The sequence below is a fragment of the Macrobrachium rosenbergii genome, chromosome 36 (assembly GCF_040412425.1).
Source record: "Macrobrachium rosenbergii isolate ZJJX-2024 chromosome 36, ASM4041242v1, whole genome shotgun sequence".
NCBI classification, from domain to species: Eukaryota; Metazoa; Arthropoda; class Malacostraca; order Decapoda; family Palaemonidae; genus Macrobrachium; species Macrobrachium rosenbergii.
The window spans coordinates 5,098,427-5,117,222 of NC_089776.1; the positions used below are offsets into that span (position 1 = coordinate 5,098,427).

The window sequence follows — 18,796 nt, forward strand, 5'->3', positions numbered from 1 at the left end:
ATTCACACTCTCCTTTTTAACCATATATACTAGCGGTCGATGGTCCGTCCGTATCACAAAATCTACCCCATATAAAAATACTTTCAACGCTTTCACACAAAACCTTATTGCAGCCAATTCCTTTTCAATCACCGAATAATTCAACTCTGCCTTTCCAAACGCCTTGCTCACATACGCAATTACTCTCAATTGTTCTCCCCCATTCGCCTTCTGCATTTGTACCAAGCATCCTCCCATACTATATTTACTTGCATCCGTATACAGTTCTAGTTTATTCGCATTCTCACTATAGTCCGGGAAAGCCAACGTCACGTCTCTTGCAGCCTCCTCTTTCAATCTCTCGAACGCTTCGATCATTTGCTCATCCCATTTCAATCTTACACAATTTCTCTTCCCCGTCCATTCAGTAAGTGGTTTCCCGATCCCTGAACAATCCTTTATAAACTTCCTTCCAAACTCAATTAAACCCAAAAATCCTTTCAACTCACGCACGGTCCGGGACGTGGAAATTCCTTACCTTATTCACGAACTTATCACTCTTCCTTACACCTCTTCCACTCACCATATGCCCTAGGAATTCCACCTCCCCAGCCAACCAAGCACACTTTTCAAGTTTTACTTTTATTCCTACTTCTTCCAACCTTTCTAACACTCGTTCAAGCAGTTCCATATTCTCTTCTACAGTCTCACTGCAATCAAAATATCATCTATAAAAACAGTTACCTTCTTGCGATCAAACCCAGCCAGAACCACATTCATTGCCCTTTGGAAGGCAGCAGGCGCATTAGCCAGTCCGAAACTTAATCTCCAGAACTGGTAGTGGCAGGAACTACTAAAAAAGGCCGTAATATGCCTGCTCCTTCCTCCAGAGGCATCTGGTAATAGCCCCTTACCAAATCTAATTTTGTAAACACTTTCATTCCATTCATCTTGTACACACAATCAGACACCACATTCATCGGGAATCGCTCTTTCACAGTTACTTCATTCACCTTCCGATAATCCACACACATTCGCAAACTTCCATCTGGCTTACGTGCATCGGTACAATGGGGCTATTCCAGGCGCTCGTACTCCTTTCAATCACTCCCACCCTCTCAAGCTCCTCACACTGCTCCTCTATCTCACGATTGATAGACGGAGAAAAATGTCGGGACGCTGATATATGGGGGTGTCGTCTTCCAGAACTATTTTAAATTCGGAAGCTTGATCCCCAAAATCCTCGTCACCACGACTCAATGCCCCCTGCCTATCCCACAACATTCTCCTCAATCGTTCTCTTACGTTATCACTTACATTTTCATCTACCTTTACTCTTTCTTTCAACTCCTCATACGTCCAATCTTTAGCTCCTTTCAAATCACCTGTCATCACCTGCCGTACCTTCACGTACCTCTCATCATCCACATTCACCAACGTACGTAATATTCCCACGCAATCTCCCTCACATATTCCTCGGACTCGCTTCTTCCTGACACTCGGCAATGACGTTATATATACCCTCGGATCTCCCATGTTCAAAACCCCATCATATACACACACATTTGCCCTGACTAATTTATTTATACCTATTCCCTCAACCACATACTCACACCTATCATTGTTGGCTATCCCGAGGCTATCCGGCCATGCCACTTTCACACTCACAACTTCTCCAATCTCATGTGGCACTTTTACCCTCTCTGTCACAATTACAGGCACTCTCTTCCACAATTTTTGCTCAACCCTACCATCCTTCCCCAAATACAATTCCCCAACCACATCCCCTTTCATACGTAATTCAATTACATTCATACTAGGACGGACCACCATCCCGCATTTTTTCAAAAACTCACATCCCAATAAAATATCATATTTATCATTCGTACTCTCAATCACACAAAAATCACTTTCATCCATCACTACACCCCCAATTTCTAACCGTTCACACACTCTTCCAACCACTGCTACCCCTAAATTTCCAATCCCTCTTACTTCCCCCTGACAGTTCCTAATCTCACACGTATTCCTCAATTTCTCACATCCATTCTTAAATATGACATTCATACTACACCCGGTATCTACTAAGGCAATCAATCTTACTCCCTTACAACACACTTGCACACTCATGCACTCGTCAGTCTTTCCAGCAAAACCTCCCTCATGCAACAACCCTCACGTACATGCATCACACGCACCGCTTGCATCCTGGAGGATCCACCCATTTGAACCCCTTCACACTCAGTTTCCAGAATTCGCTGTCACAGTCACCCTCTTTCGTCTACATACACTTGATACATGCCCTTCCATTCCACATTTGTCACACTTCGCTCTCGGTTCTGAACACATTCTCGCATAATGCCCATTCTTACCACAGTTGCCACATATTACATTCACTTGGGTACCCCTACAACCATTAGCAATATGACCCACCTGTCCACACCTGTAGCATTTAACCCCCCTATCTTTCGTAAACTCCCTTACCAAATGTCCCGATTGCCCACACCCGAAACACGCTCCTAAAGCCCACCTACACTCATTCTTTGTATGTCCTTCCTTTCCACATCTAAAACACTTCGCTCGACTTCCACTCACCGACCTTCCCCTTTGTACACTACTATCCCTAACCCGTCCAACCCGTTGTTCCCTTACAAACCCATCATTCATCCTCCCTGGCACCTCCACATTACTTGCTCTTACACTCCTATCTATTACACTATCGGCCATTCTCATTGGGCCCCTCAACACTGCATCCCTAAAGCTTCCGAACTCTGGTACCCTCTCATCTACCCCAGCCCTTACACTTACACTTCTGCTCTCTTTTATAACCCTGTCAAGCTCATAATCTTCTACAATTTCCAAAATTTCTCCCCAAGTCAACCTTTCATTCGTCCATCTTTTCTTCTCCTTCCGCTTCAAGTTCACAAATTCTCTAACTCCATCTGGCACTGTCCCTAACAACTTCCGTACTAACTCCTTACATTCATCTATCCCATCATCCCCAAACTTCTTCCTTGCCAACGTTTCCAACCTACAAGCATACAGTGACAAGGTTTCCCCAGCTTTCATTCTTGCCTCATCAAATTCATTCTTCCTCTTATACTTAACACTCGCTTTCATACGCCTCGCTTGCTCAACTAGTCTAGCTTTCACCTTGTCATACTCAACATCCCCCACACTCATAATAACCCTATACATATCAAGTAAAAACCCAGTCAAATACTCTCCTAATTCTCGTGCCCACACTCTCTTACTTTCCCCATACTTGTCCTGACAAAACCTTTCATACTCCCTAAAGAAATCATGCACATCCCTACTTCCATACTCATTATACTTTTCACACCGGGGTACCTCCCTCACATACATAGCCTTTCTCACTTCTTTCTCACTTTCACTCTCACTTTCGCTACTTTCACTCTGTCCTTTCATACCCTCTTCCGAATACAAAGAGTCCACTTCCGCACTTACATTCATCTTACTCATTACACTCTTCTTCCCCCTCTTTTTATCCACTTTTATCCACTCACCTCCATCCACCTCACTATCACTACTGCCTTCACCCTCTCCCTTCTTTCCTGCCTTTCCCACTTCCTTACCCTTCTTACCAGTTTCCTTTCCCTTTCCCTTTTTCCCTTTTTCTTCCCCTGACTTATCCTTACTTTCCCTCTGTTCCTTCCCTTGCTTTTCATTCCCCTTTTCCTTACCCTGCCTTTCATTCCCTCGTTTCTTACTTCCTATTCCCATATCACTTTCATCACTCACGCTTCCATTCACTTCTTCCTCCTTTTCTTTCTCTCTTGCCCCTTCACACGTTCCAGAGAACCTGCCTCCAACAGCCCCTTCTCCAAAAACACCCTTGAACATACCTTTCATCATTTCTTCCACACTTTTCATCATTCCCTCCAACTTTTTTTATCCATCTCTCTTCCATTCTCTCTTCTGACTCTTTCATCTCCCCTTTCATTTCTTCTTTTGCACTTCTTAGCATTCCTCCCATCTCCTCCAACTGACTCCTCAACTCCTCATTCTCACTCCTCAGCCTCCCATTCTCCTCCTCCAGCCTGCCCTGGAGTTCCCTAGCCACTCGGAGTTCCTCTCTCAGTTTCTCTATCTCACTCATCCTGACCTCTTACTCTCACTCGACCCACCACAAACAATCTTAACGGCTATTTTACAACAGCCCCACGTTGGGCGCCAAATTTATGTGGCGGAATTCAAACCCACAAACAAAACAACAAACAACACTCACCCTGATCTTGGTTGCTGGAGATGGATAAAGGCCACCGTAACAACCACAACCGCAAAACAACCACAAACACAACAAGGAAATACAAAAAAAGAAACGGAACACACACAAATAAACAGCACACCAACAAGAAGACCAACAACTCCCAGAAAAGCATACGACAAAAACTGTCCCACACAAGAACCACTGACCGGCACTAGCTCTGACTAAAGACTCCCAAAAAGAAAAAACTGAAAAATCCTTCACATATTATTCCACAGACAGACAGCGCCGTAAACAAACTAACGACCTCATCCCTCTTCCAACAACCGAAGCACTCACTCACACGACAATTAATTACTCTCTCTCTCTCTCTCTCTCTCTCTCTCTCTCTCTCTCTCTCTCTCTCTCTCTCACAAAACGTTGGGAAATGCTAAATAAAAACAAATTTATTCATCCCTCTATAACAGCTTGATGTAAACCCTTTTTGTCTTTCTCTCTTTCTCGATAGTATGTTCTTCTCTCTCTCTCTCTCTCTCCTTGAAGATAAGAAAAGATTTTTAAGCATAAATGTAAATATATGTTTTATCTTTTCTTTTTATACTGAATATTTTATAGATAAATATGACAAAACTTTGTTATTAGTTTTATTTTTTCTGTTTTGATATAATTACAATAGTTATAAATTTCAAAAGTAAATTAGTTATAAAATTTTAAAAGAATACACATCGAGTTGGTAAAATCTTCTCAATTGTCTTGTAATGAGGGGACAAGGGTTGTAAATAGTCATTTATCTTGACATAATGACACACTGACTGCAAGGGTAGAAAATGTTTTTTATTTGTACAGTCAAATATGTTGCCCACTCATGATCAAATAAAATACCATTGATGTGATTGAAAAATCTCTCTCTTTTATTTTCTCTCTCTCTCAAAGTTATTCCCCTTTTTCTGTCATAAATCATGATAAGTAATACACTCTTGATATTTTGTAAGAACAAACCCATTCACAAGAACAGACAAAAATCTTCTCTTCTCTCTCTCTAGGTAGGCTCTGATTCAAGTCCACACATTTGTAACAATTATGAATAATTTCAAGAGATATTTAACATCAGGGGGAAACAGTTTATGATTTGAGGTTTTTCTCTCTCTTTCTCTCTCTCTCTTTCTCTTTCTCTCTCTCTTTCTGTACTGTGATGAAATTTGAATTACTGCAGGTGTTTTCTAACTTTTTAAATTAAATTATCAGGGCATTGGGAGCATGATTTTGTCATATTTATGGTTTAAACTCTTAAATAAGTATTTATTGTATGTATTAGCATTTTTAGTGACCAACCTACCCATTTGTATGGGTGGAGTTGTGTTTTGATAAATAGGGAGGGTTGGTGTCAGGAATGGGCATGTAAGTTAAAAACTTGTCAAAACCTGGAATGAGCCAAAATATGGAAAGAGGTAATCTGGTTTCAATCCTTTGATGCACAAAGACATCGCCTAAATCTGTGATAATGGCAGGGCTACTGCATCAGGAGCGGATGCAGCTAAAGGCGAGCTCACATTGATTTGATTATGTCAGCTCAATGTGAGTGTAATGACTGGGAGAGGTAGAGAATTGGCTTTGATTTGATGAGGAAAAAGAAGGTAGATGTAGATTAAATCAAAATGTTGGCATGGAAAGGAAATAAATTAAAGAATTGGGTGATGGATATAATGCATTGTACTATGGTGGATCAAATAAACAAGGCAGAAATGGAGTAGGCAATAAAGTACTGTTGGTGAACTGAAGAATACAGTGATAGAATTGCAAAGAAAGAATGACTGTATCATCAGATTGAAGATGTGTTATGGAGGAGATATTCTGAATATTATTCCACTGCACCTGACAGTTGTCGCCCCAGAAGAAGATTGGGAAATTTCTGAGAGACATGGATTGAGCAATGCAAGAAGTGGAAGAACATTAGTTAGGGTGATAGGGGGCAGAATTGAATAAATGATTTGTCGGACCAGAAAATGAACTCTTGGCAATTCTTCTTGGAAGGAAGGGAATTGGGAGAGAAACCCAGAAGGAAAAAATTAAGTAATTACTTTAACTCGACATGGCAATAGTAAAAAATTCTTTCAAAATAAAAAGGGAACACCTAATAAATATAAAGAAAGTGGGGAAGATTATATTTAGACTACTTCCTATATAAAAGAATAAAGCTGGGGAGGTCAAGAACTGCAAAGTTATCCCAGGCGACCAGTTGTAGCCCCCAACACAGAATATGCATGGATTTGAAGCTAAAAAGGGAAAGAAAAACCAAAGCTAAAGGGATAATATGTTTGAAAATTAAATGGTACAAATTAGTGAGGGACATCTTAACAGAGAGTTTAAGAGGAGGGTTTCGGAGGATATGGATAATAGGAGTTGAAGATGTTCAAGAATCTGAGTCTTGTTAAAATCACTTAATGAGATGACATCTTTGCTTTTGGGAGAGACATCTTTTTAATATGGGAGGAATTTGTTTTAGTTTGTTTTGGGGGTACATTTGTCCAGTCATTAAAAGATAAATCCCTATAAAGAAAGATTTAACTGATGCTCCAGTCAGTGGAAGACAGGGATCAGTTCAGAGGGAAAACAAGGTGGTGAAAATTTAGCAGCTTTATCTAAAGCAAAGTAGTATGATGATTTGTATAATGGGCTGGGGGTGAAGGAAGGATTAAATAAGATGATTTGTCAAATTAACTTGAAATAAGAGCACCAAAGATATTACACACATCAAAGAAATAAAAGATCAAGATGGGGTTGTACTTCTTGAAAGGAGGAAGACAGTGCTGAAGAGATGGAAAGAATTTTGTTACAGCTGTTAAATGAAGAAAATTAGATGGCTGTTAATTCATCTGTAACATTGGCATGATGATGAGGAAGGCCAATTTGCTGTTTCATCACTTGAAGAAGATGAAGAATGGGAAGGCAACTCCACCAGACATTTTTGATCCATCTGTGTAGATTATGGAAGGGGCATTAGGAGATGTGTTCCATGGCATGTTGATGGTACATTTCTTATGATAAAGATCTTTGAAAGCATGATAAAGATACCAAATTTTTGGCATTTTTTAGTGTCCATGGTGATCCCAGTCTTCAAACGGAAAGATGTCCTTGAGTGTGGTAATTATAGATGATTAGTTTTTTTAGTAAATGAGTTTTGATTTACTTTTAAGATATTTTGATTGAGAAATTTATTTGACTAGGAGAGGAGATGCAGAAATAGGTAGAAGGGCAGATGGGATTTATGAAGGAATTAGAACAACAGATGGTATATTTTGTCTGAGACAACTAATGGAGAAATTCAGGGAAAACCAAGGGACCTACATATGGTATTCATTGATGAAAAGGCATCTGAGAGATTTTCCCGAGTTGACAAGAGGTATGGAGGAGCCTGAGGGACAGGATAATTTATAACTGAAGTACTGTTGCATTGACAAGATGTAACTTGAATGTATTTACCAGAGTGAGGGGCAGTGCTGGGAGATGGAGGGTTTTGAGGTAATGTAAGGGATTAGACCAGGGATTTGATATATTTGCCCATTTATCTTTTAATTTATAGTGATCAAAAATTATACCCAAATGTTTAAGGGATTATTGCACATGTTTATCTCATCATTATAAAGATATATTGTCAATGGTTTGTTGAGAGCAAAGATCTTTTGTCTTGGAAAGATGAAGACAATACTGGAGGACAGAGGAATGAGAATAAGTAGATCTAAGACAGAAATAAGTGGTACCACCAATGAGGGGGTGATAGGGAAAGTATTCTTTGGGGAGAACCTATAAAGAAAAAAATAATATATTAGTTTTAAAAGACCACTGAGCTATTTTAACAGCTCTCTCAGGCTGAGAGAGTTGATAATTTTAATTTGGGATCCTTTGTTAATGGTGGAGGAAGTATGGAAGAAGAAGTAAAACATCTGGGTACAGGCAGGCTGGAACAACTGGAGAGTTTGAATATGTAGTTCTTTGTGACAAAAAAGTACTGATTGAGGTTAAAATTGTTGAAAATTTCATAAGATGGTGGTAAGAACAGCAATGATGTATGGCATATGAAACAGCAAGCTTGAGAAAGACAGAGTAGAAGAAGATGGATGTCAAAGAAAATGCTTACTGTGGATTTTCTTTTGACTTTTTAATATGATCCGATTTGAGTTAACATTAGGGTAGATCTACCAGCTATTGATCCTCAAAGATTGTGCAGGGAAGGGAGGCTGAGATGTTTTGTTATGGACACTTGTTAATCTCAGATGAACCATTTTCTCCAACAGTTTGGAGGTCCAGGCAAGAAGAAGAATAGGGAGCCTATAATTAGATGGAAGGTTGCTGAGGGGTTTTTTCTGAGGTTTACTGATGAGGTATGATTATTGCATAGAAACAGATGGAAGACATGCGTTAGCCATATGTTATTATATAAAAACGGGAACAAGCTTTAGAAGAAGATTAAATTTTTCTGATCATTTGAAAAGAAATCATATCATGACCCGGAGCTGATGATCGACATGATTTTAGGGCAAAATTAAGTTCATTCATATTGAATTCTTGGTTATAATCAAGGTCCTCATCAGTTTCAAAATTAAGTGTATGATTCATTTGTTGTGTTCTAATTCTTTTGAAGTGTTCATCTAAATTAGAATTAGCACTAATATCTTCTATATGTTTATATAATATATTTGAAATATCTTGTAGGTTATGATTTAGTTTGCCATTTTTATATAGTATTGTACTTCTAGGTGGTCTTTCATGTTTAGTACATTGATTTTATGAATTTTGTGCCATATTTATATATTATATTATATATATTTGGTGACAACTCTGAAATATAATTTTTCCACGACTGAGCTTTTTCGAACATTATTGTTTTTTGAAATTTTGCATTATTATAAAGTGGTTTAATGTGATCAATAGTTATACTTATCATGTTTAGTTTGTTTATATTTTTGTGGCCTTTATTGGGTGTTTAATCTATCCTTCATTCCCACAAAATGACTAAGATTAAATGGTTTGATTTAAGTGACTGATAAATTGTTAGACCACCATGGAACAGGGGATATATTAGGGGTTGAAGGGTTTTGGGGATGCATTTATGCAACACTGATTACAAAACTCCAGAAAAGAATCATTTGTGACATTGTTTTGATTTAGTGGGAATTTAAGGATATTTCTAGTTTGTATGCATAATCCCAAAGGTTCATTAGACGATGCAATAGAAATTGAGAGAAATGAATTGTTTTTGTTGTTCAAACATCAAAACAATTGGACAGATGTCCTTGTATATTACCTGTCTTTTGAACCTTCCACTAGTTAATTGCCCCCTTGATTTAGCCATTATACATTTTAAGGGAGTGGCATTATAATTCCCTCCTCCATCGCCAGCACCCTAGGTTTGATTGCCATCTTGACATATTTGATGCATTGAATAAGATTTCTTCTTCATATTTCCTGTTATTTCTCTGTTTGATTTTCATTTATTTTTCCTTTGTTTTAATCACCTTCAGTAATTTGTGTTGGAGCATTCTTGATTAATGTTAAATTATGCATTTGTTGAACTGAGTTATTTATGACCATCTTCAGGCATTTTTCAGTTTCCTTGAGCGTCTTATTATTGCAAGATAAACGTTCTTGATATTTTGCAAGATAAATCACTGTGGAATCTCTGGCTCGATCCATGTTCAGTTCCCTTCTGGGTCCCACCATGTTTCCTGTCATGAAGACATTTTTTGTTAGAATATTTATTCTGTGTATTGGATTCAGTCATTTAGCAAAATTTTGATTTAATTTTGCCCAGTAGGTTTGTCATTCTTCTGATCTGTGTTTGTTGAGGGTAAATTTAATTAGTTAAGAGAATTGAGTTTATGGTTTTTTCCCCTCACATGAAGGAAGGTTTAATTGATAGGTTTTCCATTGTTTTATGAATTGTCCTAATATTGAGTCATATGTGTAATAAATAAAAGGAACTTGCTGAGTTCATCTGTTGCCGCCCAGAATCAAGTAAGTATCCCTCGGACATTCATAACAACTGGCGTACCCCCTCCATTTTAAGCACATGAGAAGAGCCAGTTCCACAGCGTAAGAATGTGTTGAAATATTTTTTTTAGGTTTATGCTAGGTGCGAAAAGTGACTGCAATCAGTGTTAGGCAATTGATATACCATGAGCATGCCAAATTAGTTCTAAGAAGGGACAGTGTATTAACCCTTAAACGCCGAAGCCCTATTTTCAAAAACGTCTCCCGTATGCCGGCGGCGTTCGGGAGGTAGCGCCGAAGCGGAAAAAAAGTTTTTTTCAAAAAATCACAGCACGCTTAGTTTTTAAGATTAAGAGTTCATTTTTGGCTCCTTTTTTTCTCATTGCCTGAAGTTTAGTATGCAACCATCAGAAATGAAAAAATATCATTATCATATATAAATATTGGAATATATGACAACGAAAAAAAAAAAACGTATATAATTGTATACAAATCGCGCTGTAAGGCAAAACGGTTAAAGCTAATGAGTTTTTTTAGTTGTATTGTACACTAAATTGCGATGATTTTATTATATAACACATTGTAAAACGATTAAAGCAAACAGAGAAAATATTATCAAAAATGATGCATGAATTCGTAATGAGCGGACATAAAAAAAGTTTTTTTCAAAATTCACCATAAATCAAAATATTGTGCTAGAGACTTTCCAATTGTTTCCAAAATGAAGGAAATTGATTGAATATTACTAGACTGTACGTTTTTTAGCTTACAATTGTATTTTTTTACCATTTCAATCGAGTTAAAGTTAACCGAAGGTTGATTTTTTTCTATTTATCGTTATTTATATGAAAATATTTCAAAAATGGTAAAAGCTAAAAGCATGATTTATTTTTTGTTGTATTCTACATGAAATTGCGCACATTTTGATGTATAACACTTTATGTAACGAATAATATAAAATGGCAAATAAATTACAACAAGGTGACTCAAGAAATGATGACATTTTCAGAGGAGTCAGCACGCGCAGAGCGAAGGAAAAAGTTTTTTCAAAAATTCACCATAAATCGAAATATTGTGCTAGAGACTTTCCATTTGTTGCAGAATAAAGGTAAATGATTGATTGGTACTAGAATGTAAGAATTTTGGCTTACGATTGCGTTTTTCGAGCATTTCGGACGAGTCAAAGTTGACAGAATGTTAAAATTTTGTCAGTTATCATGATTTAAATGAAAATATTTGAAAACTGTTAAGAGCTAAGAGAATGATTTATTTTTTGTTGTATTCTACATGAAATTGCGCACATTTTGATGTATAACACTTTATGTAAGGAATAATATAAAATGGCGAAAAAATTACGACAAGGTGACTCAAGAAATGCCAGGATTTTCAGCGGAGTCAGCGCGCACGGAGTGAAGGAAAAAGTTTTTTTTAAAAATTCACCATAAATCGAAATATTGTGCTAGAGACTTTCTGTTTGTTGCAGAATAAAGGTAAATGATTGATTGTTACTAGAATGTAAGAATTTTGGCCTACGATTGCGTTTTTCGAGCATTTCGGTCGAGTCAAAGTTGACCGAATGTTCAAATTTTGTCAGTTATCGTGATTTAAATGAAAATATTTGAAAACTGTTAAGAGCTAAAAGAATGATTTATTTTTTGTTGTATTCTACATGAAATTGCGCACATTTTGATGTATAACACTTTATGTAACGAATAATATAAAACGGCAAAAATTACGACAAGGTGACTCAAGAAATGCTGACATTTTCAGTGGATTTTCAGCGTGCGGAGCTTGAAGGAAAAAGTTTTTTTAAAAAATTCACCATAAATCGAAATATTGTGCTAGAGACTTTCCATTTGTTGCAAAATGCAGGTAAAGGATTGAATATCACCAAAATATTAGATTTTCTGCTTACCCAAAAAAGACCCCAAAAAAAAAAAAATATATATATATATATATATATATATATATATATATATATATATATATATATATATATATATATATATATATATATATATATATATATATATATATATACATATATATATATATATATATATATATATATATATATATATATACATATATACATATATATATATATATATATATATATATATATATATATATATATATATATACATATATATATATATATATATATATATACATATATATATATACAGTATATATATATATATATATATATATATATATATATATATATATATATATATATATATATATATATATATATATATATATATATATATATATATATATATATACATTCATACATACACATATATATAATATTATATTGTTTTTTACTTTGGTACGGATACATAACTAAAAGGAATGCTTGTGAAAAACTTTGTTTTTGCATAAAACGAAATAATATACAAAACACCAGTAAATAGAGATATATAAAAACTTGTAATAAATATAAGACTAAAAATAAATTCAATGCAGAATACTCTCTTGTAATCCTGACTCTTCGTTCTGTTCTTGTTTTGTCCCTCCTCCATTGAAGAGTCTTGCATTTTTTTCCTCTCGACATGATGAGGCACAGGCGGAGGAGGGAGACGCGCGCCCTTACTGCGGATGGGCCGCACTTCGGCGACCCACTGCGCCCTCCAGTGTCGCTCGGGTAGGCGCACTCCAATATATAACCGCAGTGTGGTACTTGCGGTTACACTCCTCGAACCTGCAAAGTGCTACCTTGCAGGTGCGACAGACGTACCGGGTGTCTCTCTTTCTGCCATTCATATGGCACACCCGGCACTGTTTCTGTTTACGCCCTTCTAGGAGCTCCAGTGTGTGATCTCCTGCCTGCAGCCGACACACAGGGTCGACTACCCGACGGGACACTGGAATGTGAGGGAGAGCGGCAGCATCACCAGGGGCGGCGGCATCATCCAGGGCGGCGGCATCATCAACGGCGGCGACATCTTCAAGGGTGGCGGCAGCAGGGGCGGCGTCCTAGTGACATCTGCCCTTTCCTCTCGGGGCAGAGCTGGAGCTCGGGGCAGGGGAGCGGTGTTGGAAGGCCACTCCTCTGGGTTGAAGTTTATGAGGGCATTCCCAGCCACCTCAAGAAACTGGATGCGGGTTAACCTCCGAGCGTCAGAATTGTACCCACAGTAAAGGATGTAGGCATTCTGGAGGGCCAACTGAAGGAGGTATTTGACGAGCTTCTGTGTCCACCTCCTGGCGAAGGGATAATACTGGATGAGTTGATCAAAGAGATCAACTCCCCATGTGCCTGTTGTAGTGCCCGATGACAGTAGGGCGTTGGACACGAAACTCCTCAAACGTAACTCGGCCCTGCCGACGTGTCTTCTTCCGCTGAATGATCTCTTCTTGGATGGGCTCATGACTCGTCGTAATCACGGGCACGAGTCAGACCCCCTTCCAACAGATGACGAAGACATCTCCCTTCCGCCGCCACTCTGTCTCTCCTCTTGCCAGATGTTGCGGGTGGCTAGCAAACCTCTTGAGGACATTCGGGGCCCCACGCACCAACCGAAGAGTACCAATGACGTGCACACCTGCTTCATACAGTTCCTGGGCCAGGGATACCGAGTTATAATAATTATCCATAAACAGGTGGTATCCCTGGTTACGGAAACAATCCACAAGACCGAAGACAGTGCCACGCAGCGTGGAGAAGACCCCAGAATACACCAAGAAGTCCACGACGTATCCAGTGTTGGCTTCCGTAATGAAAAATAACTTTACACCATATTTCTTTGGCTTCTTGGGGTTGTACACTTTTATACTTAGACGCCCTTTGTATGGCATCATCCCCTCATCCAAAGAAAGGTTCTTGGAAGGAACCACGAGAAACTGGCACCATTCACGAATGTACTCCAACACTGGACGGACTAAGATGAGGCGGTCGGGGTTATTCCGGGGGACAGCCCTTCGGTTGAAGGCGTTGAAATACCTGTCCATCGCCAGGAAACTATCACGGGGCATAATGCCGGGCACATTGGGCATACTTAAAAAAATATTCCACCTCCAATATTGCCTGACGTCGGCAGCAGGCATCATTCCAAAAAAAATGTGGAGCCCCAAAAAATGCGCCATGTCCGTGAGGTTGCAGCCCCGCCAGCGATACGACAATGTCGTCTGCAGTTCCTCACGGCAGTACCGAGCGTAATCTGCGGTCTCTGCAACTAGGAATTCCAGCAATTCCCGCGTCAGGAAGAGCTGAATGAACCCCAGTGCAGTGAGAGGCACAGGGACGGTCAGTCCAGGTGCTGCCGTGAATGGGTGCATGTTAGGTGGGGTGGGGTCCTCCAACCACCCCTCATCACTTTCGGACGAATGGCCTTCACCCAAGCTGCCACGACGTTGCGACCTTTCACGGGCCTGTGCTCGCACGACGCACGGGCAAGTCCACACGACTCCCACACTCCCAGCTGGTCCGTCTCCTCACTTTCACCATCACTTTCTATCTCGTCCCCACCAGCCACAATCGGGGCCTCCTCCTCCTCCTCAGACTCTCCCTCATATGCACTGAAACCACTAAATTCCAATTCACTTACCTCCTGTGGCTCCCTGTGACGGACATTGGGGCAAGTACTCGTCATCACTAACATCAGGCGTGATGTCCTCATCACTGGATGACCAACTGCCACCGAAATCAGGACTTCCCACCTGCTCTCGATCGAGCTCCGACAAGTATTCGTCAATGTCCTTTTGTTGAGGCCTCCCAAATGTTTTCGGATGCCCTCCCTCAGGACACCCCGATGCTTCCTAGGGTCGTAAAGGCACGGGATGTGGTCCTTGGTCGCTTCGTCACACGTGGCTGCACAACACGGCGTTGAGAAACTGGGTCATCTTGGGTACTTGGTCCCTCTCCAGCATCCCAGTCTAAAACTCGTCTCGCACGCTCACTACCAACAGGCAGTATGCGCCTTTCACGGTCCTGACGACGTTGAGACATCTCTGCAAACGTCCTGTTGCCTCACAAATACACAAACACTCGCCAAAGTTCTGCAAAACACGGATGCGTCAAAAATCGCTCTCGGACGATGCGCGCTGATGCTTTCTGGTACGAAGGAGGGAATTCGCGCATGCACGTCTGGGTGACGCTTTATAAACAAAACAACAGCTTGATCCGTGAACTCCCAGCATCCCTCAAGGCGCGTGATTTAAAACCTTTCGCAAACTAGGCCTATAATTATTTTTCCACAAATATTTAAAAAAAGCATTTTTAGTCGACATATGGTACATCCACTTGACACCCAACAGACAATTTTAGTCGACGTATGGTACGTCCAGTAGGCGTTTAAGGGTTAACAATTCCGAGAGATTTTGGTGCTATCGCATGTTAGCTGCATGTTTTAAGAATAGGAAGCTAGAGAGTAACTCAGTCGAAGAGTTAAATAAAAGGAACAGAGCATCTATTCCTTCGTCCAGATGATAAGGACTATTTGAAAGTCCTGAATTCCCAGACAGGCACACTGTAGGCAACCACCAAGGCTTTGACTCCAGCTATCTTCGCATCGCTGGATTTATCTCTCTCTCTCTCTCTCTCTCTCTCTCTCTCTCTCTCTCTCTCTCTCTCTCTCTCTCTCTTGATCAATAGGAAAAGCTAGGAAGTATTTAGGAATCTAAATTTCCGCTCTCAAGACGAGAGAATAGTAATTCCAACACAGAATCTTCAATTCCAGGCCACGTGGGCCAACCCCTAACCATCTGCCATCTTTGATTTGTGAGTTCCATTAGAAATTCCATTGTTATAAAAACCACACACACAGCACTCATATATCCCTTTCTTTCGCTTGCTAATTTTTATCCATATGTCCGTGCACCTTGCCACATTTTTGAAAGCAATAAACCTTTTATTCTTTAACTGAGCAGGATATTCCTCTGCGAGCCGTAGTATTCCTGTAAATTTATTTACTGACGAATATATCAGCGAGAATTTCCTTGTTCATTCATTACTACGGGACCCCTGAACATGGGAAAAAGGGTAGGCCCAGGTAAAAACCAAAAGGCAGACGCACGGTCAAGAGACGCACTACCCCCCACCACCACCCACCTGACTTACCCATTGACGAAAGATGTCACGAGACCAGAAGTAAACACTGAAGTACTATTAGTCATGTGGAAGTTAAGGTCTGTTTTGATAGCGGAGAATAACAATTTCTTTCCCTCCCCACACATCACCTCGGCCATCCGGACTGCCCCATGCATGTTATAAGATTAATCATTTTTGTCTTATTTAAGAGCAAGGAAAATTTCATTTACACACCATAAGTGTATAACCCCATATGCCTTTTTTTTATTAATTAGTTCTGCAGTGTCTCTCCGCAACATAAAATATACATAATGCTTCCATAACCTTGGGCTAAATTTCCGTTCATTAAGAACCATTAATTCTATTCAGACAACTTGAGATTTGTCTTATTCAGACATATTAATTTTACCCGAGAGTCTTTTCAGACAACCTGAGATTTGTCTTATTCAGACATATTAATTTTTAACTAAGTCTTTTCAAACACCCTGAAATTTGTCTTATTCAGACATATTAATTTTTGTTCATTCTGAACAACTGAGTGTCAGACACCCTGAAATTTGTTTTATTCAGACATATTAATTTTTAATATTCTTTTCAGACACCCTGAAATTTGTCTTATCCTAACCCCAGAAACAGGACACCCCTGGAATCCATGGCCCAGCCCTGCAGAATAGTTCTGCCCTTGAGCTATCAATCTGATATCTCTCAGGTCTAAATACTATCGGGATAGCTGATGATCTACCACAGTTCCCACTATCAGCTTCAGATATAAACCCAGTCACAGCTATGATGACTTTTCCAATTTATCAGGTCCAATGAATTTTACTAAGTGAAAAATTCCACAAAAATTAACCCAAATTAATACATAACAATATACATTATGGGACTCTTGCACGTGAACCCGGGGACAAATTCCTAGGGTTCAAGAGCCCCTTCACCACGTCAAGGTGGTCCCACATCGAGGGGGATCTGTGTAGGTTTCCTGCTACTTTTGAAGATGGTCTTGCAAAAGTTGCTTTACTTGCACAGTACGAGTATTTACACTTTCATGTGCAACTTGCTGAGGAGGTTGATGGATTTTGCTACATTTTTATATCCAGTATTTCTAATGTTTTTGTAATACTGGATTAGCAGCACATTCTTCAGCTGGTTTACTGAATGGACACCAATCATCCCTCTCTTCCAATTAGGTTCAAACCCAGGTAAAAAAAAAAAATTCCCCTGGTTCAAGAGCCATCTCACCTGTCACAAGCCTTCAACAAGAGTAACAAATATTCCATGGTGAAACCATGTAACTTTAACATGACATTCTCTCACTGAGAGGGAATTTTAGATGCCTCCTTATTGGGTACTGCCCCGACAATAGCAAGCATTGACAGCATGACTTGGTAAAGTCTGCAGTACTGTACTTTCAAAAAGATGGTCATTCAAAAAAAAAAAAAAGCATTCCCTCGTGAGGTGAGCAGTAACTGAAGAAATCCTGCGGTGTGTTGTATGGCATGCTTGAATGCTGCACCACCTGCAGATATTAGCTTTTCAGTCAAGAAACATGCCAAGTGCCATTTTTAAAATATAATAAATTAAATTAAAAAATACTTTGACCCAGGATGGCGCTTGGCATGTTTCTCGACTGATAGCCTCATATGCGCAGTGACACAAGGCCAAGCATGTAAATCCTTTGCAGTGATTCTGGGGGTAGCAACACCAGCCAATTATAATATCCAGCATAATCTTTGCATGGGTATAAACAATTGTTTGTAGAAAGCAAACGGGTAATTCCTCATTTCCCTAAACAATTCATTTTAATTTTGTAATCATGAGCAATTTCAACCAGGAATGGGTACCTTGACAAGACTTACACTAGAGATTCTGGAAAACTCAGAGGTTCATTACACAATACAGTGACACTCTTGGCACATCACAAATACCCCTGTATCATGGTTTATATCTTCTATGAGTTCAATGTTTCAATAAGTATAACTGAATTCTGGTTAAGTATAAGCCTTAAGAACATGGTTAGAATATATGACAGAATGAAAGGATTCTTAAAAACTAATGATTTTTTCATACCATAGTTTTTTCTGCTTGATTCACTCAAATAAAACATTGGGGGCTGCTACACCTAAATTCCAAATGCAGTTCCTGAAACTAACAAATTACCTCAAAAATTAAAAAAAACTTACCATTAATGCCATTTTGAATGGGAAACTCCTTGTCTCTCGCTCCTTTGTAGACATTAATATTAGGTCCAAACTGCGTGGATCTTTGACTCTTTCCAAGTCATAGTCTGAAAATGTAAACAACACATTACATATGTAATTCAAGAAAACATTTGTCAACAATTACAAAGTCAGATTCAGATGTTGTTCTTGAAACAAATTTGCTTCAAATAATCAAAATTAAAGCCAAGAAACCACACTATAGTTCCTATATTTATTTTTTATTCACGTTAATTTATTCAGGCCCATGAAAATTTTATAATTCTCTTCTTATTAGAATATTCCACTACTATTTTTGATCCACATAATTCAAACAAAACAATAAAACCACAAAAGGCTGATAAC

General features: G+C 39.1%; 1 protein-coding gene across 3 annotated transcripts in view; it reads right to left on the reverse strand.

Moving 5' to 3' along the window:
* Positions 1-18,796, reverse strand: part of LOC136856558 (uncharacterized) — a 90,732-nt gene that overhangs the window by 15,532 nt on the left and 56,404 nt on the right. For all 3 annotated transcript variants that reach the window (XM_067134407.1, XM_067134406.1, XM_067134408.1), the window contains exon 3: positions 18,416-18,519. In XM_067134407.1, coding sequence (XP_066990508.1) covers positions 18,416-18,519 — 104 coding nt within the window. The remainder of the gene's footprint in view (positions 1-18,415; positions 18,520-18,796) is intronic.